The sequence below is a fragment of the Pseudorca crassidens genome, chromosome 14 (assembly GCF_039906515.1).
Source record: "Pseudorca crassidens isolate mPseCra1 chromosome 14, mPseCra1.hap1, whole genome shotgun sequence".
NCBI classification, from domain to species: Eukaryota; Metazoa; Chordata; class Mammalia; order Artiodactyla; family Delphinidae; genus Pseudorca; species Pseudorca crassidens.
Window position 1 is genome coordinate 68,426,443 of NC_090309.1, and position 24,811 is coordinate 68,451,253.

The following is a 24,811-nucleotide window of genomic DNA, read 5'->3' on the forward strand; positions in this document are numbered from 1 at the left end:
AGAAGGGCTGGGAGGCAAAAAGGATAAATCAGGGGAGCGCTCAACATTGCAGCCTCTTTAAAAACCTCCAGATTACGGGGGCACACGCACCTGCTAGGGCCTGAGGGGAGGGTCTGGAGAAGGAAACGGGAGGCGTTCCTGGCATCGGCATCACCTCCAGCTGGCTTTGCAGGTAGCCAGCCTCCACTGCTCTCCTCTGCCTGCCTCCCCATTACAGACCAACACACCTGAAACAAAAACAAAGGCTGGCAGTGGGCAAAACTAGAGAGAGATGAAGACTTTGTTGTCTGATGTCCCAGCAGCCAGAGCGAATGCTTGCTGGGTAGGTACTTCCTGGCTGCACTTCTCTGCTCAATGTTTTCTTTAAAATGTGTATTTTCTCTTTCATCTCCTGTTTGTTTTCTTGCCCCAGACGTTCCTTGCTAGCTTTGCACATCCCCCCATCCCAGCCCACCCCCAGAGCCCACTGGAATCCCACGGCTGCCCCCAGCCTGCTTGAGTTCAGATAAAGATCTCCAAGACGCCCGCCTCCCCGCACCCCCCAACCCCTGCTCTAAGCAGCTTCCTTTCTCAAAGGTCCGGCGTGTTGTCGCAGAGGGCTCCACTGCCCGACATCTCAAAAAAGGAAAAGAAAAGAAAAGAAAACCAACTCAGTGATTTGCAGGTGCAAAACGGAAGCCATCGTCTGACTTTTTCAGAACTATTGTGGCTCATGCTCTCCTTCCATGGTAGCGGGAAAGAACACAGTTCAGGTACAGATGCTGTCTGGTGTGACCCTGTGGGAGCCGGCGTGGACCCTACTGCTCCTTGTCTTCGTTCGGTGTCTCTTCACAGTTGTCCTGTTCATCCTCCTGGACCAAGAACTCCTCGGGGGGCCACCGGAGCTCCCCGCTCTCTACCTCCCCCTCTGTGGGCTCCACCACGATGGAGGGCAGACGGTCCTTCAGTTTGCAGCAGCGGTCGAAGTCTGACGGGTCAGGGAAGATCTGAAATAAAAGCGGAGAACCCCATCAGGTACACGTGCAGGACCGAGCCCCCGCTATACACCAGAGACCGTGCTACGCCCTTGGGATACTGGGGAGCAGCAGGTGGGATACTGCAGAGCATCAGGCAGGAGCCAGGGAACAAACTCTGGGGCAACAAAGGAAACCCAGACTAATCCTGAAGCTGAACGTTTTCATGGCAGTGCCACCAAATTTGCGTTTGTACTTTTTGGTCTTGATTTCAGATAAAAGAACTCAAAATCATGTCCACAGTGAGTCACATCTCCATTTGCAGCGAGCATTTTACTCTAGAAGTACAATGCATACAACAGGTGCTATAACATTAAATTCCTCCCAGGATAATTATTGGCACCTACCAGGTACTTTACATACATAATTTGGACCCAACACGGTCAGGCAGAAACATAGGTGCTGCTCACGCCACCTGAAAGAATCCCAGGAGATTCCTGGAGAAGGAGGTTGCCCAAACCATTCAGCCTGGAAACGAGCAGTGGTAGAATGGGATCAAACCCAGGTCTGCCTGACCCCCAAGTCCGTGGCCGATATCACGTGCCTCTCAAGGAGACGGGTTCTGATCTCGCTGTAGCTGTAAAGTCAAAGTCAAATCAGGGTTGAAGGCATGGCCCCAGACACAGGCACATGGGAACATAATCCCAGGCTCTTTTTTCACCTGTAAACAACACCTGGCTCCTTGACGGCTCTACACCTGAAAGAGTCTACTTCTCTTTCCACAGTCCTGTCAACGAGGTTCCTTTTTCTGATGCCTACTGTGTGTCCTGACCAGAGCTGGGAGAAACCCCAAACCAGGCTATAAAATCCAGGCTCTGCGGATTCCCTTTGCGCACACTGCCCTGTGACTACAGCTGACCCAATTCTTTGCCCAGCAGCTTAAGTACTTAATCCAATGGGCTGCTGGTCTCCTGCCACACACAGCTCTCGGGGACACGCCAGAGAGCCGGAGAGAGGAGACTGTCTGGGACGCTTGGGCTCACAGAATCACACGGCACCTGCAAGGCCATCTCTTCCAACCTCTCCATTTGATAGATAAGGAAACTGAGGCCCAGAGGGGTCACGTGCTCAGGGTCACACAGCTTGTTAATGGCAAAAGAAAGGAAAGCAGACCCTGGAGGGGGTGGAGACACACATTTGAAGAGATCCCGGGGGTTCCCTGTGCCTGGCTCTGTTCCTTGGAGGTAGCAGAAGTGCTCTCCTAGAAACTCAGGCTTTCCCAACTTCTGGGGTGTTATGAGGGTACCCAATCTTATTGCACCTAGCCCCACGCAGTGCTGTCCCCATCAAGTCCCTGACCATGTCAGGGGCCACGTGGGGCTTCCGGGAATCAGGGGCCTCAACACAACCTCCCCAATCCCTGCAGACGAGTGATTATTAACCATTTATCCAATAAAGCCCTATTGCTGGGGGATTAAGTCTTAAGCCAGCTGCACAACCAGGCATCATTAAAGACTTAACGGGCTTATAAACAGGATCGTAATGGCGGCCAGGAGGAAAACAAGGCAGGGAGGGGCCAGGCTAGTGGGGTGAAGGGAGGCGCGGGAAAGATGACGCCCCCCTGCGGGCTGTCTCTTCCTGATGCAGCCAGCCCTGCAGGTCTGCCCCTGGACTGGGCTCTGCGCACAGACCCACATGCCGAGCAGGGAGAAGGTCAAGTGGCTTACTTGGGCCCCTCCTCACTTCTCCTCTGGGGAGCCGGAGCCTCCTGCTGTGGGTGAGGACACAGGTGCCCTTCCGAGCACAAGCCTTGGGCATGAGTGAGGGGAACCCCCACGAGTGGAAAGTATGCTACAGTTTACAAAGCTTTTTCAGATACCTCCGGTAGGCCTCACCTCCCCCCCTCCCCCGCTGCCCAGGAGCAGAGAGACCTGGGGCTCTGAGGGTCACAAGGAAGAGCCAGGATTCAAACCTAGATCTCCTGTCTTCAACACCTGTGCCTCTTGAACAATGAATGGATGCCACTGAGTCAACATGCCCACTTCACAGAAAACTGACCAGGGAGGGTGGGCAAGACGCTAGGCCTTTTTTTTTTTTTAAGATTGATTACGATTGATTAAGATTAAGTTGGGGGTAGGAGTTTATTAATTAATTTAAGATTAAGATTGATTAAGTTGGGGGTAGGAGTTTATTAATTAATTAATTTTTGCCTGTGTTGTGTCTTCATTTCTGTGCAAGGGCTTTCTCTAGTTGTGGCAAGCGGGGTCCACTCTTCATTGCGGTGCGCGGGCCTCTCACTGTCGTGGCCTCTCGTTGCGGAGCACAGGTTCCAGACGCGCAGGCTCAGTACTTGTGGCTCATGGGCCCAGTTGCTCCGCGGTATGTAGGATCCTCCCAGACCAGGGCTCGAACCTGTGTCCCCTGCATTGGCAGGCGGATTCTCAACCACTGCGCCACCAGGGAAGCCCAAGACCCTAGGCTTTAATGGCCCATTTGGCAGTTCAGGCCCCAGGATGACCATCTGGGCAGCTAGGTCCAGAAGATGAGCTGCCCCGTCCAAACAGTTGTTCTAAATCTTCAAGGACAGAGCTGCGAAATATCAAGAGGGGATGGACACCTGGCCCAAGACAGCCCTGGGCCCCTGCCTCTACCCTCTGACCTAAAGCCCAGGGCTGGGCTTGCGCTGTGACCCCCTGGCTGAGAGAGGTGGCGCCCGGCTCCTAGCTAGGATCGCACCCGCTGAGGAAGAGCCAGAGAGACAGGCAGCGGCAAGGCCAGCAGAAGCAGGAGGACGACGACAAGGGCGGAGAGCATATGATTTTGTTCTAAGCCGGGAATGCATCTTTAACTAAAAGTAGGGGGAAAAGTGTTAAAATAAGGAGGCTGCTGATGATGGAAGATATGCCAGGCACGTTTGCTGAGCAGAATCTCAATCTTCACAATAATCCTCTGAAGTATGCAGTGGTGTGATCACTTTTTATAGATGAGGAAACTGAAGCACAGAGAGGGCAAGTGACTTACTCAAGGCCACAGAGCTAGGAAGCGGCTGAACGGGGACCCAAACTCAGACCCACAGGACTTCGAATGAGGCGCTCATTTGACAACACTTGGGTCAAGCCACATCAACCTTGACATCACTTGTACAACCCTAACCAAGACCTCTCAAACGCCCGGGCCTCAGTTTCTCTTTTTAAGAAGTGAAGAGTGAAGTGGCCTTCTGGTCTCACTAGGTGGGTGCAAAGCCTGGGCAAATACAGAGATGATAAAATGCTTTGAAGACATATGCTAAACTCAAATCGGAATGTCCTCTTTGGAGCAGTTTCAACAGGACTGCGAGAGCAGTCTCCAACAGCAGTTTCAAACTCCAAGCAAGAGGCAGAAATACTAACACAGTAATTAAAATAACTCTAAACAATGCCTTTCATACCAGGAGCCACACAATTAAGTCTTTTAAGTCCTTGGGGGAAGTCTGAGCATTGAACTTCTGATACTGCTTACTTGCCAGAGAACTTTGCTCCCTGAATTGCTCAAAGCAGGCGCCATGGAAAAAAAAACTTTTTTTCTTTTACAAAGCCTGTTAATTACATTTTTAAAAATCACTATAATAATCTAACCCTCCCATCAGAGATTATATTGTATTATCAGATAATACCAATTTATGCCTCTGAAAATTGTAGCTCTCTCCAAAGACAAACAAAACGCACCCAGAACCAACCAGCTTCTCATTTCCTCACATCCAGACAGAAAGCCTTGCAGAGCAAAGCTGAGTATTTTGCCAGTACAATCTTATCTCTGACAGCTGCCTAAGAGGCTGACCCCAAGGAGGTCAAGATTTTTCCACTAAGTCATGCTTTTTAATCATCTAGGCAGCAGAAAAATGAGAGGTTGCAACGGCAGTTTGACGGGGTGGGGAAGGCAGTGGAAAAAAGGACTCAAGTCAGACTTGCCAAGCACATGACAGGTAGAGTTGGGGCAGCAGGCCAGCCCAGCATGCTGTTTGCCTGCAGGAACTGGCCAGGAATAAAGCACTGCCCCTGTTCCAAAAAGAAACTGCTTCTGGTTAAACCTCTTACCCCAAAGCGTCCCTTCTCCTTGGACTGGAGAAGGGGAAAAAAATCCTTTTCGTTTCTCTCTGAAGCAAAAGGCTCCTCTCTAAGGTGTCCAGAAAGGAAGATGGGGAGGCTCTGAGAAGCATTTCCCACCCTCACCCTCCAGGGCAGAACAGATCACAAAGCATCCATCCCAGCTGTGATTCTCTCAGCCTTGCCCCTTCCTCTGTCCACCAACACCGGACTCCACATCCAGCTGTTACACTCGGCAGCCAGGGCTGATGGCTTGGATGAAACTAATAGACACCAAGTTCCCTCCTTTGCAAATGACATCTTGGAGATCACATGCACCAAGAACATCCCGGGCCCTGCATGTCCCACTGTGGGGAACAGCAGGCATTCAAACTTGGCAATGGTCGGGCTTCCCTGGTGGCGCAGTGGTTGAGAGTCTGCCTGCCGATGCAGGGGACACAGGTTCGTGCCCCGGTCCGGGAAGATCCCACATGCCGCAGAGCGGCTAGGCCCATGAGCCATGGCCGCTGAGCCTGCGCGTCCGGAGCCTGTGCTCCGCAACGAAGAGAGGCCACAGCTGTGAGAGGCCCGCATACCGCAAAACAAAAACAAAAACAAACAAACAAACTTGGTAATGGTCGGGCTTCCCTGGTGGCGCAGTGGTTGAGAGTCTGCCTGCCGATGCACGGGACACGGGTTCATGCCCCGGTCTGGGAAGATCCCACATGCTGCGGAGCGGCTGGGCCCGTGAGCCATGGCCGCTGAGCCTGCGCGTCTGGAGCCTGTGCTCCGCAACGGGAGAGGCCACAACAGTGAGAGGCCCGCATACCACAAAAACAACAACAAACAAATAAACAAACAAAAAACTTGGTAATGGTCAATTTTATAGCGGACACTTCTTCAAAGGCATCCTTTGCCAGGTGGCCTCCAATCCCAACAGGATCTGACATTTTGGGAACTCAAATGAGTTCACTCAAAAGGTCAAAGGAGGGGCTTCCCTGGTGGCACAGTTGTTTTAAGAATCCGCCTGCCAATGCAGGGGACACAGGTTCGAGCCCTGGTCCGGGAATATCTCACAAGCTGTGGAGCAACTAAGCCCGTGTGCCACAACTACTGAGCCTGTGCTCTAGAGCTCACGAGCCACAAGTACTGAGCCCATGTGCCACAACTACTGAAGTCCGCGTGCCTAGAGCCTGTGTTCCGCAACAAGAGAAGCCACCGCAATGAGAAGCCCACGTACTGCAATAAAGAGTAGCCCCTGCTCGCCGCAACTAAAGAAAGGCCACACGCAGCAAGGAAGACCCAACGCAGCCAAAACTAAATAAATAAAATAAATTAAAAAAAAAAAGGTCAAAGGAGCTTTAGGAACTTCTAGGAAGAAATGGTCTGTGAGATGTAGTTTGGATGCCAATATACTGGAATTTCTGCCTGTAGATCAGAGCTGTCCAACAGAACTTTCCGCAATAATAGAAATATTTTCTATCTGCGCTGTCCAATGGCAAACACCAGCCACATGTGTCTCTTAAGCACTTGAGGCTAAAATTTTTAATTCCCTTTCATTTTTATTAATATAAATTTATATGAAATATGTAAAGTTAATATAAATTGAAATAGCTACACAAATAAATAGATAAATATGAGGACATTGGTAAATAAATAGGACCTCATAAATATGAGGTCCTGAAAGCAGGACCGTCCAGGAAAGCTCAGGATGCTTGGCTAATAGACCGACATGGGAGGCCTGAGAGCAGAGAAGTCTGGGGTTGAAGGTGAGCCCCTGGAGATACGGAATTAGTCAGCAGGCTTTTGTTGAAAGTATAAAAGTCACCGGTCAGTCGGCTCCCATTTCACCTACGGAGGGGAACTGAAAGGTAATACCAGGGCTCCAAAGGCCCGAAATTTGGGGGCCTAGCTATCGACTGTCTGCCTCTAAGCCAGGTGACCTAAACCTGGCTGCCTCTGGGGTGGGAGAGGAGAGAGATGCCTGGCACCTAGGATGGAAAATGAGCGACTCTGGTTGGAGCAGCCCTCCCCTGTGTGCGTGCATCCCTCAGCCGTCACCCCTGACAAACAACCCGAGCTGGCCACAAAGAAGGTGGAGGGCTCGGCAAAGAGCTGAGAGATGCTAATAGGGAAAGCGGACACCAGCAGGTAGAGGAGATGAAAGGTGGTTAACTAGATACAAAGGGCTAATTACCAGCTCTGCAAGCTGAGACCCAGGGAGCTCGGCCATCCTGCTCCTCTTTGCTGGGGTGGAACAGAGGAAGGAGGCGTGCTGGGGTGCGGGGGAGAGGGCAGGTGGGACAGAGGGCCTGCGATGAATAACCAGGTGGCTCTCCAAGGCCCCAAGAGGGATCTGCCTCGGCATCCAAAACCACACAGTGTGTCTCTCCCCTCTCTGGTTCCAGAGGAGGGGGTAGAAATGAACCTCAAACCTGTGATGGAAAATCTCCACTCCCACAGGTAGACCAGGAGTCTGAAAGATCTGGCTTTTCCCTTGTCCCCGTGCTTTATTATCTCTATGACTGGGGTCAAGTCGTTTTAACTTCTCTGAGCCTCAGCTGCCTCGTGAGTAAGATGAGGAAGGAATTTCCACTCTACAGTATTGTTGAAAGGATTACACGATGCTTCAGCCTGAGTGCCAGCAAGGAAGCCAACAGGCTCAAAGATGTGGAGGCCCATCGCCCCCCTTTCCTCATTTATAAATTGGGATTACTACTAATTCCCATCTTATAGGCTTTGGAGAGAATTAAATACAGGTATGTCTGTATGTTCTATAAACTTTAAATTCCTAATGATGGTTCTTATTAGGTAAAGCTGGGGTCCCCAGGGAGCATTTACAGTAAGGCACTGGAACGTCTGTAGCTGTGGCTTGGGACAGGAGGAAATTAGCAGCACTCCTGAGCTTGTGCTCACAAAGTCTAGGCCAGGTTCTCTGGACTTCTCCTACAGTACCTCTCTTTTCCCAGGGCATTGGTTAGGCCAACTGGAATGGAAGCCACTGCCTTGTCCAGATCCTGGCCTTGCAGTGGAAGCCCCTGCAGCGTAAGTCTCCCCATTACGCACCCTCCCCTCCTTCCCCCAGCCTACTCTAGGGGTGCCGCCTGGGTTTCTTATTTTTCCTGGAGAATAACAATGGATGGGCCTTGTGTGTTTATTCATTCCTAGGAAGGGCTGGTTTCTAACAATGGGCAGATCTCTACCAGCATCCTGCTCTGACAAAGGCTGAGTGAATGAGGGGCAGCTAATTCAAAAGAAAAGTACACCCTGCTTTTTGTCCCCTAACAATACGTGAAGGCAAGAAATAGTTCTTTGAAATCCTCGCCTCCTGCTATTTTATCATCATCATCATTATTTGCATTTTATTGACTTTTCAGAGTGAAACGTGGGTGGCAAGAACAGAAAGAATTATAGCAAAGGGGCACAGTGGCTACTGCCTGGATTCAGAGGATGGGGAAGAACATTCTAACACCTCCACTCAGATGCTAATGACCTCATTCTCCATCCTTGAGACTCACGTCACGCAAATCTCCCCTGGACTGGGGTTATAGACTATCCACCTCACCCTCTCCTACACTTCTCTGGTGTCTCTAATCCTACAGGAGACTTGAGCAGAGATTTGGGGCTTTATTAACAACTGTTGGATCTCCTTCCTTTGGATTAAAGATGCTTAAGCCTCCAGCCTTGAAACTTAAAAGAAAAGGAAATCCTCTGGATAAACACCATCTTTCATAAACATCTCTCCAACACACACCCATCCTGCAAGTCAGGAGTTCCAAATTCCAATTAATTAGCACGAATTGCTGCAGATAATTCGGGCCCAGCGAGCTGATGGGGCTTTTGTAATGTTACAGAACATCTCTCAAAGTTCTCCAGGGTGGTAAGAAAACACTGCAGCTTTCTGGCATAGGATGATTTCAAATACCCCCATCCAAATATGCCCCCTGACTATCTCATTATTGCCCTTTGAAAAGAAGACATGCTTCCCAGTCATCTCTGGGCCTTGGGGGATGGCCTCTCTCTCTCTCTCTCTCCTGCTGGTGCCACCCAGGTGTCCCAAAGCCACACACCCTCTCTCAGAAAGCCCAGACTGACAGGGCTGCCATTTCCAACCATTCCCTCATTCTTTGTTTTGGAGACAAAAATCTTGAATATTTAGCCTGGTCCCATAGCCTCCCATTCTCTTCTTGTCTGGGGTTCCCCTATTACCTGGCTTCCAAAACCATCGTTGGATGGAAACCACTCTCAAGTCTCTGAGGACTTGCTTACAGCCCAGGCCCAGGGCCCTGCTTGGCCTTCAGTCACCACGACCTCTGCAGCACACTACCAGGCCAGCCTGCTTCAAGGCTGCTTCTCTCCTGATTCTCATGACCCTGCTCAGGTTCACCTGACCTGTCTAACCTCACCTTCCCTGTGCCCTCCCTGGACTTGGTGTCAGCCTAGGCTTTTCTCTGGACTCAGGCAGCTTCCCGGCTTCCACTGTCCATCTTAGGCTGAGGATTCCCCAATCCACGGCTTCACTGCCCTTTCCACCATCTGTGAAAGTCTCCACTTGGATGACATCCATCACCCCCAACTCACCTTTTCCCAAAGTGAGGTCATCAGCTAGTTTATATCTTTCTTTAAGTTAAAAACTTTTCTTCCCCTCTCCAACAGGAAGCCTTGCTTGATAGTAGGTCCAGTAAAAGAGGCCTGGAGATTATAGTTGATCGCAACTGCAGTATTGATGTGAAAACACTGAAGCAAACAGGGCTATGTTCCTAGAGGTCCGCTAATCTCATGGAGACCATCTACACCACCTGCACTAACAGGGAGGTGATGCCCAGCTAGCGTCTGATCAGACACATTCTGTTCAGTCTAGAGCAGTGGTTCTCAAAGCTTAATTCCTGAGCTCCTTTCAGGGACAGAGTGTCCATGGAGTTAAAATATTTTCTTAGTTAATACTAAGATGTTATTTGCCGTTTTTCCTGTGCTGATACTTGCGCTAATGGTATAAAAAGCAACGGTGGGTGAAATTGCTGGCACCTGAGCAAGAATTAATGCTGGCGGCAGCTGCAAACTGTGCTGGTGGTCATTGTATTCGTCATCACCTCCCACTTGCAATTAAAAAAAAAACAAAAAACAACTTCGGGCTTCCCTGGTGGCGCAGTGGTTGGGAGTCTGCCTACCAATACAGGGGACGTGGGTTCGTGCCCCGGTCCGGGAGGATCCCACATGCCGCGGAGCGGCTGGGCCCGTGAGCCATGGCCCCTGAGCCTGCGCGTCCGGAGCCTGTGCTCTGCAATGGGAGAGGCCACAACAGTGAGAGGCCCGCGTACAGCAAAAAAACAAAAAAAACAAAAAAACTTCATGTCCTTGATGAAGCAGTAAAGATTAATTTTTATTAAATATTGACTGTTAAGTACATGTTGTTTAATATACTCTGTGATGAAATGCAAAGTCGTTATACAACACTTCTGGTGCACATCAGAGCACAATGGTTGTCTCGCAGAAAAGCATTTATGGGATTGAGTGGTGAGCCGCTTTTTCCATGGGACGCCATTTTTAGTTGAAAGAATGATTGACCAACAACCATGGTTATTCAGACTTGGGTATTTGGCAGACCTGAGCCTAATATTTCAAAGAAAATGAGCCTGATATTTCAAAAAAATGACTGATGGTATTTGTTACCAATGATAAAAACTGAGGTCTCAAGCAAAAATTAGAATTTTGTAAAACTTGTATCAGCCACCATAATCTTGACAGTTTCCTATCACTTGAAGAATTTCTGATGAGACCACATATTAACTAATGTAATTTTTTTTGATATTATGTAACAAAATGTGTTAACTTTGGAAGATCTGCATAACTCAGCAAACCTATATTTTCCAAATGATCAGTACAGCACGTTATGAAAACAAGCATGCGTAAAAGATTCGTTCAAAGTGCAAGATAGGCTAATGAATTTTAATGTAAGAGTACAGAAAGTTCATTGATAAGGTTTCAGATTCCACATTACCACTAACCTTTAAGAAACTACCACTTACTGAGTTTTGCCAAAATATCAAAGAAAAATATATGAAAAGGCTACTAAAATATTTCTCCCTTTTCTAAGTACATATCTGCATAGGCCAGATTTTCTTCATGTACTTCAACCAACACCAATCACAACAGATTGGAAGCAGAAGCAGATGTGAGACTCTAGCTGTCTTCTATTAAGCCAGATATCAAACAGATTTGCAAAAATGTGAAACCTTTCTTTGTGCTGAACTTTTTTTTTGTTTTGGAAAATATATTTATTTTTATTAAAAATCATTACTTATATTAACATGTAATGGTTTTATTGTCATTTTAAAGGAATTAATAAATAATAAAAATTTTAAACTTTTAATATCAAAAGATATAACCCACATAAACAAATATCTCTGGGGGTCCTAAATAATTTTTTAAAAAGTAAAAGGGACTGAGATTTAAAAATTTGAGAGCCAATGGCCTGGAGAAAAAAATACCTTCACAAAGATGACTCCATAAGTCAAGGTTGAAGGATAATATGTTTTAAAACTGGAAAAGATTTGAGGGGAACATAAGAGGTGCCTTCAAATACTTAAAAGGCTGACATGAAGTCTAAGAGAGAGCAGATTTTTTTTAACTCCAGGGGGCCTATCTAAGATCAGAATGGAGGATTTCACCGCATTATACAACTTCTAACAAAAATGATAGAATCAACTCTCTCCATTACAGATGGGGAAGGCAAGGTCCAAAGAGATGCTGGGAGTGGCCTGAAATGACATAGACAGTAGTAGCAAAGCCAAGATTAGAAACCAGTTATCCAGATTCATACTTCATAATCCCGCTGCGCTGAAAGGTTCTGAGCTCCGTATCACTGGCAATGTCCAAAGAACACGTAAGTGACCCAGTGCCACGCTACTGTAGAGTGCATTCTCACATCTGATAGAGACTGGCCCAGTCTCTAAGGAACCCTCCCACTCTGAGATGCTACGGTATCTCAGTTTTGATCCCAAGGAAAATATCTATATCCACGATCTCCAAACTTGGAGATTGAAAGAATCTTGAAAGAATTTTGAAAGAATTGAAAGAATTTTGAAAAACTGTCTCCTTTCACACCTTTTAAAACCGACACCTAAAACTTCTGCTATATTATAAATATTACCATTTTAAAATAAACTTTTATGCCACTCTTTTAAATAAGTACTCAATGGCTTATAAACACCATAGCAATTTGATATCTACCATCACCTATTTTAAAAACTCATAAACAAGCTCGTAAGTCAAATCTTATTCCTTTCTCTACTTGAAAATGTATTTCCATTCTACTGCTCCATAGAATTTTATATTAATGTATTTTCATGTTTGAAAGTTTTTAGTCATTAGCTTTTTTCATACTTCTCTGCAATAAAAAGATGTATTTGTAAATTGGCTTTTAATGTTTTTATGTCCCATGACCCTAAGCCTTGTTAGTTAAAAAAATAAAATTCTGGATTGGCTTATTGCAGCTATTAGTATATAAGTAATCAATAAACATACCACAAATAATTATTAAACGCAAAGGTAATTTTTCACTGTTTTTTTTATAGATAGGTGGGATTTATGAAGCTTCTTAGACAGTAACATTTTTATATGGTCCATTTGTTCGATTCTCCTAAGGTTTCTATACGCTGGGAAGGCACCTTAAAAGATTCACGTAGGTGAGAAGCAGGTCCTCTTACAAAGGGGGTGGAGGGCAATCTTGATAGGAAAGGTAGGAAAAGAAAACTGGTGAAGCCTGTCTTCAGGAAACGCAATTTTAGAAAAGGAACAGAAGGAAGCTAAAGATGTGGAAATTGATTTCTCCAAAATGCTCTCTGCTGTCGTATCCCTTGAAAGTTTCTGTGAACCTCAGGGGCAGCTGAGGTTTTAACACTTTGGTTTTAACACTTCGTTAAAACATGAAGGGGTGTATACATAGAACCTGATTAAGAAGTAATCTGGCATTAAAACCTCCAATATTAGGGTGCCAAGGAAAACAGCCAAGAACGTTTCTGATATGGCTTTAACTGCTATATCCAAGGGGGCAAATGACCAAAGAAATACAGAAATCATAATTTAGTATTAGCTTATCTTTAAGAATGCTTCCGTCCAAGAGGACAGATTCAACTCTTGAAGAAAAAAAATTCCTTCATGGTAACAACGGTGACGCCAGTCCCAGGAAGTCAGGCACCACCATGGTTATGCTTTCCCGTCCACATACACACTATGGCTCAATTATATTTTTTCTTTCCTCACTTGTTTAAAACATTTAAAAAATAAAATAAAATTCTATCACTACATAAATGGAAAAGTAGTATTACTTGTCATAGGTAATAACCATAAAATACACTAACATTTTCAAAGTTTGTCTGTGTAACACCTAAATTAACTTTGTAAACCGCCAGGCATATTGGACTCTACTGGAACATTGGCCTAGGCTGTTTACCTGTCGCAAAGAACCTGGAACCTTGCAGTGCTATTGGGTGGAAGGCCCTTGAACACTGGCCCAAGACTTCCATTATGTTCAGATCTACTTCTAAGAGCCCAGTTCATCCTTGATTCCAGGGAAGCAATATTTCTAAACCATGACCATTCCATAAGCCAGACCTGGAACCCCAGGAAAACCAAGATGGTTCAGGGGACTAAACGTGCGTCTGTTCAACCTTCGTGGGTATCCAAGCCAAGGCAACTACCCTGGTCTTCCTCAAGGTCACACGGTGCTCCAATGTCATTAACAGAATAAAGGAGATAAGTAGGGGAATGGCCAACTCATATACATTTGTAATTCACAGAGCATGTCAACATACCCACTATGGGACAAGAATGTCCCTGGCTAATTTGCAATGCTGGCTAAATGGTGCCTAAACATCATTAACTGTTATCATCTCTGCTCAAAATAAGCAGTTAACAAACTAGGGGAAGATGTACAACATCTCCCAAACACTTTAAAGTAACCAAACACCTTTCTGACTCTCTCCACAAAGCTCCTCCATCATCCCATTGGTATAGATTTTACAACCCTGAGATTCTATTTGTAGAGCTTTCAATGCTGGGAGCTTATACTATGATAAACTCTTTTATTTGTCTTCTGTTATTAAGGTAATATATAATCAAGAGGCTTAATGATGTTTAATCTCTTTGATTCAGCAATTCTACTTCCAGGAATTTATTCTGAGGAAACAAATCAGACCTGCGCAGAGATTTGTGTAAAATGATATTCAAAGCAGTGTTCTCTGTAAGAACAAAATATGCCACAACCTAAATATTCAGCAATAAGTGGTACATAACAAAATGAAATGCCATTTTACAAAGAAAACCAAGTGACAGGAACATAGTCACAATATTATACGAAGTGAAAAAAGATTCACTCTGGCACATACAGTTTTACCTCAATTTTATTTTTTTTAATAAAAATGCATATAAAATACTGGAAGTAAACATACCAAAATATTTCAGTGATAGGAATATGGGCATTTAAAATTTCGTTTGTACTTCTCTATATTTTCCTAAATTTCTAAAAGGAATTAATATCACCTTTATAATTATAACACACACACACGTGCACACACACACACTCTCTTACACCTTTTGACTCAGAAATTCTATTCCTAAGACTCTAAGGAAATAGTATAAACTATGGACAAAGATTTATATATAAAATTATATATATATTATCACATTATTTATAAGAGAAAAATATATACAATTTAAAAATAATTCAACAATTGGAGAATGGTGAAAAAATCATGTTGTAACTTTATAACTTTGTGCAGTTATTAAAATGCTGGCTTTGAAGCATTTTTAAGATAAATTTTGGGCTTCCCTGGTGGTGCAGTGGTTAAGAATCCATCTGCCAATGCAAGGGACACGGGTTCGAGCCCTGGTCCAGGAAGATCCCACATGCCGTGGAGCAACTAAGCCTGTGCGCCACAACTACTGAGACTGCGCTCTACAGCTCATGAGCCAGAACTACTGAGCCCGTGAGCCACAACTATGGAAGCCCACGTGCCTAGAGCCCGTGCTCCGCAACAAGAGAAGCCACCGCAATGAGAAGCCTGCACACCACAATGAAGAGTAGCCCCCGCTCGCCGCACCTAGAGAAAAGCCCGTGCACAGCAACAAAGACCCAACTCAGCCAAAAATAAAAATAAATAGAATAAATTAATTTATTAAAAAAAAGATAAGTTGTGATGATGTGATGCTGATGACTTACATACCATTAAGTAAAAAAGCAGAACGCAACCCTGTGTGATCTTGGCCATATAAAAACAACTTCTGTGGAAAAGATGCTAAAATGTTAACAGTTGCGATTTATGCATGGTGAGATTATGGTGACTGGAAAAAAAAGTTTAAAGAAGAAAATAAAAATTCCATAATGGGCCTATGCTACTTTAAAAATTTGAAAAGTAAGCATAAGAATAATAAAATACATAGTTTGCCAGTGAAAATATGAAATTACTCAAAAAAGGGGAAGGAAAAGAAAATTTTCCTGTAATTACAGCACTCTGATCTAAAACAACTGCTATTAACATTCTGCTGTCTGCCCTTTTGGTCGTGTGTGTGTGTGCGCATGTGTGTGTGAGTTCATGTAAGTGCATGCGAGTGTGTGTGTGTGTGTGAGCCTCTGTAGGCATCTCAGGCTCTGTCCCATGGGGATCAGCAGCTGAGCCTGGGGCTGCCCACACACCTTGGGCTAATGCTCACCTGCAGATAAATTAGAACTGACACATAGGGCTGTGTCTGGAGAAAATGGTTAGGAATTTGGGAAAACCAAGGATGCTCTCAAATCCAGGGTGGACATGTGTTTCAAGCTCTACAAAGTAAAGACAGGAGATGAATTCAAGGTATACTAATTAATTCTGCCTGGCAACCACCTTCAGGTTCAAGTTAGGAGAAAGTCAGACCTAGAGACCAACGCCCCCCTGACTGAGGTTTGTGACTTCCCTCTTTGCTCAGGGCAGTTCTCCTTTGGATGAGAGATCTGGAACCTTCCTTCCCATTGGCTCCAGTACAATTACTGGCTGAGTTGCAAGTAGTCGATGTCGCTTCAGCTAAATGCTTGGGTGCCTCTTCTATACAGTTTACCTAAAAGGGGCTTCTGACAGTGTAAGGCAATTAATTCTAGCAGTGAGGGGACTGAGGGAGCTCCCAAACTTCCCTTGAGGTCAAAACAGGCTGGAGAAACTTTTGGAAAATATTAATTTTTTTCTAAGATAGGTCTGTGCAATGAGGGGCCCTCCCCCAGTCAAGGAATGGGGAGCAGACACAGGAGCCGATTGACTGATCAAGAATCCTCCTGAGCTGGGCTCCGGGACAAGGGAAGGGCAGGTGGCGAGGCGAGAGACAGCTGAGGGGGGCGCAGGGTCTATGAGACTGAAAAGGAACGAAGCCCCGGCAACTTTGGGCCCCGTGTGAATGAGGGCCTGTCTTCATCCTCCGAGGAGTATTTCAGGACTCGGGCCTGACAGATCATTTCAGGACATTCACTAGACACCCAGGAATAGCTCTTGGCTCCAGTCACAAGATGCGCCACCCAAACTCATCCATTTCCCTAATGGTACAATCCTCCTCTCTATCCGACCCGGGAGACTGGGTCACCATAGAGAAAATGCTGATTCTATAAAAACCCGCGCCGTGGGATAGCCGAGGTGGAGGCATAATTCTCAGTTCAGGAAAGGGAGAGAGGAAGTGTCCAATCAATCATACAGCATCCATTAAGCAACTACTCGCAGGACACTGTGCCCGGCATTGTGGGAACAAAGCCGTCTAAGACACAGACCCTGGGCCTGGAGAGGGATGAACACACCACCGCCTGAGAGGCCTCAGGCCTAACACAGGCCCTTTGAGAGATGGCCAGGTTGTATGGCTCCAGTGTGTGTCACGTTGGCTAGGGAAGCGAAGAAAGCTTGTTCTCTCCCTGGCAGTGCTACAGACTCACTGCTGTGACCACAGTGTGTGTGTTGGGGAGGAACCCCATGGGAATAATTCCAGCCCTCTGCAGGCCCTCACCCAGGGGCATTGCAAAACACTGAACACCATGTTTGTGTCAAGGCCTTGGTCACTGAAGGAAGGTGCTGGATCCCTCATACAAAGGAGACGTGACCTGAAACTGACGTGACCTGGGCACTGACTCAAAAAGAGGCCACACGGGGCTTCCCTGGTGGCGCAGTCGTTGAGAATCCGCCTGCCGATGCAGGGGACACGGGTTCGTGCCCCAGTCCGGGAAGATCCCACATGCCACGGAGCGGCTGGGCCCGTGAGCCATGGCCGCTGAGCCTGCGCGTCCGGAGCCTGTGCTCCGCAACGGGAGAGGCCACAACAGGGAGAGGCCCAAGTACCGCAAAAAAAAAAAAAAAAAAAAAAAAAAAAGAGGCAGCACGTTCAGACACAGGCCCAACGCCACCCAAAGACATGAACTCCTTGTGCCTCTGAACCTTGTGGCCCTAACTGCCTGTTTGCCTCATGTTCTTATGAATTGTACCAAGCAGGGAGCAGGGTGGACGGGGTAGGGAGAGGAAAAAGAAAACTCACTGGGATTCCAGGAGCATGTCGTGTCTATGGGGGGACATCTCCTGCCAAGTGCTTTGGAATTTTAGCTTTATGTTTCTTCAGGGACAACTGAGGCTTTTTTAAGTCTGATGTGAAAGATGTTTTCCTTGTGACCATGGGACTTCTGTGCGCCTGCCCAGCTGGGCCTCCAAAACTCTTGAGAACATGTGGGGTACCACAGCTGGGAGTATCCAACGAGACAAGGGCACCAGGAGGAGGAGACAAAGGGAGGTGATGACTTATGCCTGGAGTGGCCTTGTGAGCGGGGGCTTGAGGGAGGCGAACAGAGACAGGCGCAGGAACCCCAGCCCATCATTGATTTCAACACCTGCATTTACATGGGTGGGAGCAAGGAGAGCCAGCCTTGGGGGTCTCATTAAGAAAGGCTCAGCAGAGAGGTGAGTGAAGAGAAAGTGTTTCCGAAGTGCTACCTGACTTTAGAGGTTCAACTGAGACTATTCTTTGAGAGAGGAGTTGCTGCTTCTGATAAAGAGCGAGGAGGGAGAGATAAAGGAGTCGTCTATTGTTGGGCCTTGGAGATGGAAGAAGCAGAGAGCTTCTATCTGGGGAGGAGCTATTCTCAGCCAACACAGTGCATTAGACCCGTCCTAATGCAGAGCTAAAAGCGAGGCTCAGACTGCAAGAAGCTAACGGCAGGGCTGTGGCAGGAGAAGGTCACCCACCACTGTCCCTTCTCCCTATCCTATAAAACGCCAGGATATCCCTCCCTCCTGTCGGGAAATGCAGGGGAAGCTCTTAAGGAAGGCCCAGAACACGGGGCACTGTGGTACATGTAGAATTAGCGCCTCTGGCTTACAGTGCATCCTCCCTGGCTCCCCTCATCTGACTGGTGGGTGGCCGTTAAATGGTAGGAGTATGAGACCAAGAACAGCAAGAGGAATACAAAAGGTGACCAGGGAGGGACGTGTATGCTGATCAGAGAGGAATTTAAAGGGCCTTGGGATGGATAAAAGTTATCAGATCTTGGTCCAGTTGCTTTAGATGGGACAGTCTTAAGTGAAAACTGGGGAGCCATATCTCTGTCTAGAACTTAGCAAGGGGGATAGAACTGCAAAAGCCTCAGCAAACTGTGCTGGGGGAAGCTAGGCAGCACAGCCCTTGGTGGTGGCAGCATCAGTGTCCACAGGCAAATGCCCAGGTCCCTTCTCCAGGCCAACTCAGGCCCAGCACGGAAGGAGACGCAGTCAGAGAGGCATTCTGAATTGCCACATTCTTAGAGTCCCTAGAGCTGGGATGGGGGAGCCTGCAAGGCAGCCACTGACCTGCTCCCCTGAATTAGGGAAAGGAAGAAGGCATTAGGCGCAGACGTTCCCATCCCAGGGGCCAGAGAACAGGAGGCTGACAGATGCAGTGTGGGAAGCGAGCTGCAGCCAGCAGGGGCAGAAATGTCCACATGGAGACCCTCCCACTCAGCCCTGTGAGCTGGCCGCCACTCCCATCCCGCCCAACGTGTCCTCTACTTTCTAGTAACCATTCACTCACCCACCCCACGGGGTGTCATAATTCACGCCAAGTGAGAGAGCTGACGTGCATTGCACATACTGAATTGACTCTCCAAATAAATGTTAAGGACAAAACAAGGCACCGGCTCTGTGGATTTTTATACATGCTAACTCCCTAAGCACAAGAGACGGGCTTACCCGAAATCTTTCAGGGGATAAAAAGACATCTATCTGACCCTGAGGAGGCCCTTTAAAAATTCTAAGGCAGAAGTGAAGGTGGGCAGCTTCAGAACCAAGAGACTCAATTTAACTGAAAGCACCACCATCCATTTAGCACCTGCTCTGTGAAAGCCCAGGGCCAGCAGGCACCTTGGGTTGGGGAGGGCTGCAGGAGGGGTGATTGATGGCTGATGGGCACAAAGAGGGAATAAGTCATCCCCTGCCCTCGGACACATGGGCAGGGAGAAGGTCAGGCAGGACCACGGCAGCATCATTTAAGCACAAATGCCACAGGTGCTGGAGAAGAAGGAGATCACATCTGGGCCAGAGAAATCAGGAAAGCTTCCTTCTGGGTAGGTCTGGAAGGTGGGGGAACAACTGACAAATTCCAGTGTGCCTATTTATTTTATGACCTTGTTTCAAGGTCAAACCACAAGTCTGAGATTCTATTTCAACTGCCAAGTTGGGATTGATGTCTCCTTCCCACTTTTAGTTCCTTGGAAAAGCAGGTCGCAGTAAAAGCCATGTACTATTATTACCCTCAGGAGGAATGCCAAGAACAGAGTTCAAAGATCTCCTGCCCCCAGAGCCAAGCCTAGCCTGAGCATGTACAATGGACAGGCTCCAGCCAAGTGCAGCCCCAGCCAATCCCCAGAGCTCTGGTGGGAATGTGTTTAATTGGATGGCACTGGCTTTGAGTGGGCCCAGAAAATACCGGTCTCATGACAATTGGCAGACCAGTTTGCTGCACAGCCCTGCGCCTGGCTGAAACAGGGGCAAGCCAAGGGGTATCTGAAGGTGCAACAAAATTAGAGGTGGAAGTGTCCTCTCAAAGTCTCTTTCAAGGCCCAGCCCCAGTCTGACCTCCTTCTCCCAAGCCTTCAGATTGCCACACATCCCTGGACTGACCGTAGCTTTCATATTGCTCCACCAGATGGCCTGTGTTCCAGTTATGTACATGCTAGTTTCCCACGTGAGCCCTGGACCCTTCCTACAACGCCCAGCATAGCATGTTACGTACAGCAAGTGTCCAATAAATACCGCTTGCTTGACGATAACCACCTCTCTCCCCTTTCTCTTCACGAGGCAACCAGAAGACCTTTCTGAAATCTTGTGACAGAGTGCTTTGAAGTTCTAGGTAAGATATTTTGGAACTGTGCAGTAGTCCCCACTCAGGTAGCAGGGCAGATTTCCTGAGAGGCTGTGAAAACTGGGCCCTAAGTCTAGCACCACAAAGGAAGATTTGAGGGCCCTTTTCTTAGGCAGCATTGAGTTATCTTAGGAACCCAGAGGTGATTTTATTTTCCTCCTGCCGTGGCAGCCCCAATTCAGCTGTCCTCACCCAGCACTGCAGCCCCTTCTAGGGTCATGACCTGTTCTTACCCTCAGATCCAGCGGAATGGGCTGAAGGTCAAGAAAACTGCCCTGTAGGACCTGGTCCTTTATCCTGGAACACGTTCAAAAGGAGAATATCAAAAAGCACACACAGACATACTGATGACTGTGTTTGGAAAGGTTTTGTGATGGAAATCTAAAACCCAGAACTGAAAAAACAAAAAAAACAAAAAACACCTCACCTGTAACCACAGAGAGATTCAGTCTGATTCAGTGGCTTGGAAACTGGTATCCAAAAACACCCCAGCTGGTAGGTCAGGAAACTTCTACCCTCCCACAGGCTGTGGGGCTTTCAATTGTCTCTCTCAGACCCACTCTGAGGGTGGAAGGTACAAAACCAACCAGGAAAGGGTATTTTCCCCCTCCCTCTGAATCCCCTCAGCCTACCTGAATACTTATTTCCAGCCAGCAAAAGGGGCTTGGCCATTTTGACACACAACAAAGGGGCCTTCTCTAACCTCCCAAGTGTGTCTGAGGTGACTCTTGCTGTCACCTGCCAAATTACCTTACCCAACCTTAGCTTTCATCTCAGCTCTCTTTGATCACCCTCCCTCCATCACACCCACCCAGCTTTCTATTTTCTCTTCCTTCACAAAACAAATGCCCCTGGAATGGTTCTAAGGCAGAACAAGTCTAGATTCTAGCCAAGAGCCAACCTCAAGGCACAGACACATGATACATCAGAAGAGCAAGGTTTTGGAGTTCGAGACTCAAGTCATCCACTCAGTCTGAGCCTGTTTCCTCATCTGTGAAACAGAACAAAAATTCCCATCTCAGTGCCCACGGTCAAGAGTGAATGAGTAACATTTGTAAAGTGCATGGCCCATAGCCACATTCAGTTAATATCTGCTGAATGAGCCCATCACACTTCATTCATCTTCCCCGGCCAGCCATCCTACACAATTTCCCTAGCTCCGAGATCTTCCCTTAAGAACAGACTCTTTCCTCCCCTTAAGGTAATAACGTAGGCACTCTTCCTGGAAATCTGAAAACAGTTCACTGCTTCGGCGCTATCTGGAGGTCTCTGCAGCGGGCTGTGGGCAGTGGAAAGTGAATGGCAGGCCAGAATCTGAATGGGCTGAGAATCTGAAGGTGTTACTTAGACCACTTTTTTGGTCCTTATATACTCTGGATCCACCACACAGCATAATCTCTACGCTGGCTCCTGGCAATAACATCCCTGAGAGAGCTACCCTTCTGGGAAAGGTCTCTTCAACTCTAAGTAGTTTGAACATTAACCCTGTTGGAATCAGTTAGTCAACCATCAACCAGAGGAAGAAAGCAGCATTTGACACAGCAATGCCTCCACCAGACTACCCTTCCCCATAAGCTGCCCCTCACAGCAATGTTGCTACTGCCCAAGGCTTGGGTGGGGAGGGAAGTTCTGATCTGAACTGACTGCACATTATCACTTCCCCCTTTGCCACCATGAAGGGGAGAGTCCACAGCAGCCAGGATGACTAATTAATAACATCAGCTCATGCTTCCTGAACGCTTACTGCCTCCCAGGTACTGTGAATGCCTTATCCATGTCATCTCATCATGTTGAATCTTCACCACAATTCTGTGAAGTAAGGACTCTTGTTGCCCCATTTTACAGATTAAGAAACCGAGGCTTACTGGCATTAGGGGACTTTCTCAAGGGCGCATAGCTCTTACAAACAGCACTGGGATATAGAACCAAGTCTGCCTCCAGCCCCAGCAAAAGACACTAGGCTCTAAGGAACCAGAAGGAAGCCAGTACTGAACTTACCTGATAGGAAAGGCCATCCTTTCGGGGGCTGAGGCCTATTTCCTCCATGGATGGGGTGTTCATCATCACCTCAGTCATCTCGGCTGATCTCAGATAGTCAGGGCTGCCAAGAAACCCAGAGCAAAAGTCAACAAACACACGCACTTTCACATGCCTACTCTCAGTGCCTTCTGCTGTTAAATTAGAGGACTGCCTGGAAGCAGGATGAGAGGTGTTCAAAACAGAACTCGATGAAAAACGAGCTCATGCCCCGAGGAAGCACCTTACAAGCCTAGAGCATCAGGGCTCTCAACCTCCACCAACAAAGCCCATTGTCTGAAAACCGCTCTGGCAAACCTCCTCTTCCCTCCTCTCCTGTACTAGTCCCTACTGGCACAGAGCGACTCTGGATTTTCTTTTAAGTGACAGAACTAGGAAAAAAAAAAAAAACAGTAAGTAGCTGAGGCCGTCTATCTATATTAAAACCAATTCAACCCGTCTCTAGGGGAACTGAATATTATTATTACATAATGATAACAGGTCAACCTCAGAGAAACCAAGTTCGATAATGCTGCCTTCCTAAATTTCTCTCTGTGTCTCTGGTGTTCCTTTTTGCAAAATGTCCCACTTAAAGCCCCAAAGGGTCAGCTTTCTGAAAGCTTCACATCTGCCATCCAACCTCCTTCTCTAGCCCCAGCCACAGCAGCTGCAAGCTCACAGCTTGAAAAACATCCCCTGGATTAAAAGCCTTAAGGATGCCCGGACTCTGACTGCAAAGGAAATTTCCAGAGGGGCCAAGCTGGCCCACCAATGGCTGACATGTGAAAGTGCTTTGTACTCTGTAAGCAGGATACAAATGTTCCATTATCCTCACACAAGCCACGGGCACGTACAGGGTCCCGAATGTGTAATGCCAAATAGCACATACCAAAGTCAGTGTACTCCCTACACAACAGGCAATATTTTCACCATCATGCCTTTACACATGGTTAAAAAAAAAAAAATGTAGGGTAGGCCTTAGAAAGACTGTATCTAAGGAAACAGGGGTACCAAACTCTTCTTCATTTTACAGCTACTACCTAGAGTAGAAATGGCACAGGAGTTGGAAACAGAAGCAATAGGTTCTGGTCCAAGCTATGCCACTCAAGTGCTGTGTGATCTTGAACAGGTCATATAACCTCTCTGAGCTGCAGATGCGCTGTTAGTCTGTTACCACGATGCTAATAATGCATATCTCACAGTTATGGTAAAGGACTAATCTCTGGGGGGGAAAGCATTGCAAACCATGAAATGCCAATCAACTGTAAAATAATACCAAACCTTAATCTCTCAGGGGACAATAACCCTGATGAGTCTGAACACCATTTTGGCAAGTTTTGAGTGGCCAGGGGCACACAGCCTCCACTGCCTTCCAAGTCTCACCCATATGGTACCTGGAGGTGGGAGGGAAGGAGAGCTCAGAGGAGAGAGGTACGCAAGCCTCCGGGGTGAGGAAGTTTTTACTTTGAGAGTTCAGTCTCCTTTCTAAACAGAGACGGGCTGGATTGGGGGAGGGGAGACTAAAAGAAGATGCTAGGCTTCCGGGCAAGTTTAGGGTCAGGAGCTAGGACTCCAAAGTCAGTTTCCCCCTGGGTTATGGAGAGGCTACTGCCCACCCCCAACGTAATGGGCCAGAAGAGCGCCCACCGGGCTCTCGCCAGGCTCTTAGCCTGGTGTCCGGGCGTTCGCTCCTCGCTCCCGGCTGTGGCGCGGGGCCGAAAAGTTGAAGCAAGAAGCATGAACTTTCCGGTATCTGAGCTGAGCAGGACTGCGCGGACATGGAGCCTGCGGGGCCGGGCTCTCCACGCCCGCACCTGGGAGCGAGCTCCAGGCCGCCAGTGCTCGCCCCCCGACAGCTCTTCCTCTTCCCCAGAGCAGGAAGGAAGCAGCAGCCGGTGCGCAAGTCCCAGCGGCCGTGGGCCTCGCTCTTCAACGAGGCGGGCGCCCGGGGCGCATCCCTCCCAGCCCCGATACCCGGTCGGGTGCAACCTCCGCCTCCCCCCACCCGGCCCGGGCTCCTTCCCGGCGGGCCCGGTGAGGGCGGCTCCTCCCCAACCCGGGGCCCCATCAAGGCGCGTCGGGTTTAGGGTCTATGGAGAGAAAAGGGATCGAGAGGGTGCAGCGAGGAACTGTGCTGCTGCCTGTGGCTTCAGTCGGGTTACGTGTGGGGAGAGCGTTTTCCCTCACCCCTCGGAGCTCTGCAAAAGCCGCCGCTGCACCAGCTCAGCCCCGCTGCCGCCGGCCTCGACGCCAAGACTTGCATGCAAACAAAAAGGAAAAGGGGAGGGGCCCGGGGAGAGCAGGAGCCCCCTACGCCAGGCAGGGCGCGCGCCTCCCGCAGCCCTCCGCGACGGGGCTTTTATTAGCCGGGTTCAGCCGTGACCCCTGGTTCTC

General features: G+C 47.8%; 1 protein-coding gene across 2 annotated transcripts in view; it reads right to left on the reverse strand.

The window, feature by feature from the left end:
- Positions 1-330: 330 nt before the first annotated feature.
- LBH (LBH regulator of WNT signaling pathway) overlaps positions 331-24,811 on the reverse strand; it is an 86,697-nt gene continuing 62,216 nt past the window's right edge. For both annotated transcript variants that reach the window (XM_067703347.1, XM_067703348.1), the window contains 2 exons: positions 22,400-22,502; positions 331-986 (listed from right to left, as the gene is read on the reverse strand). In XM_067703347.1, the coding sequence (XP_067559448.1) occupies positions 798-986; positions 22,400-22,502 (292 nt within the window). In that variant the 3' untranslated portion in view covers positions 331-797. The remainder of the gene's footprint in view (positions 987-22,399; positions 22,503-24,811) is intronic.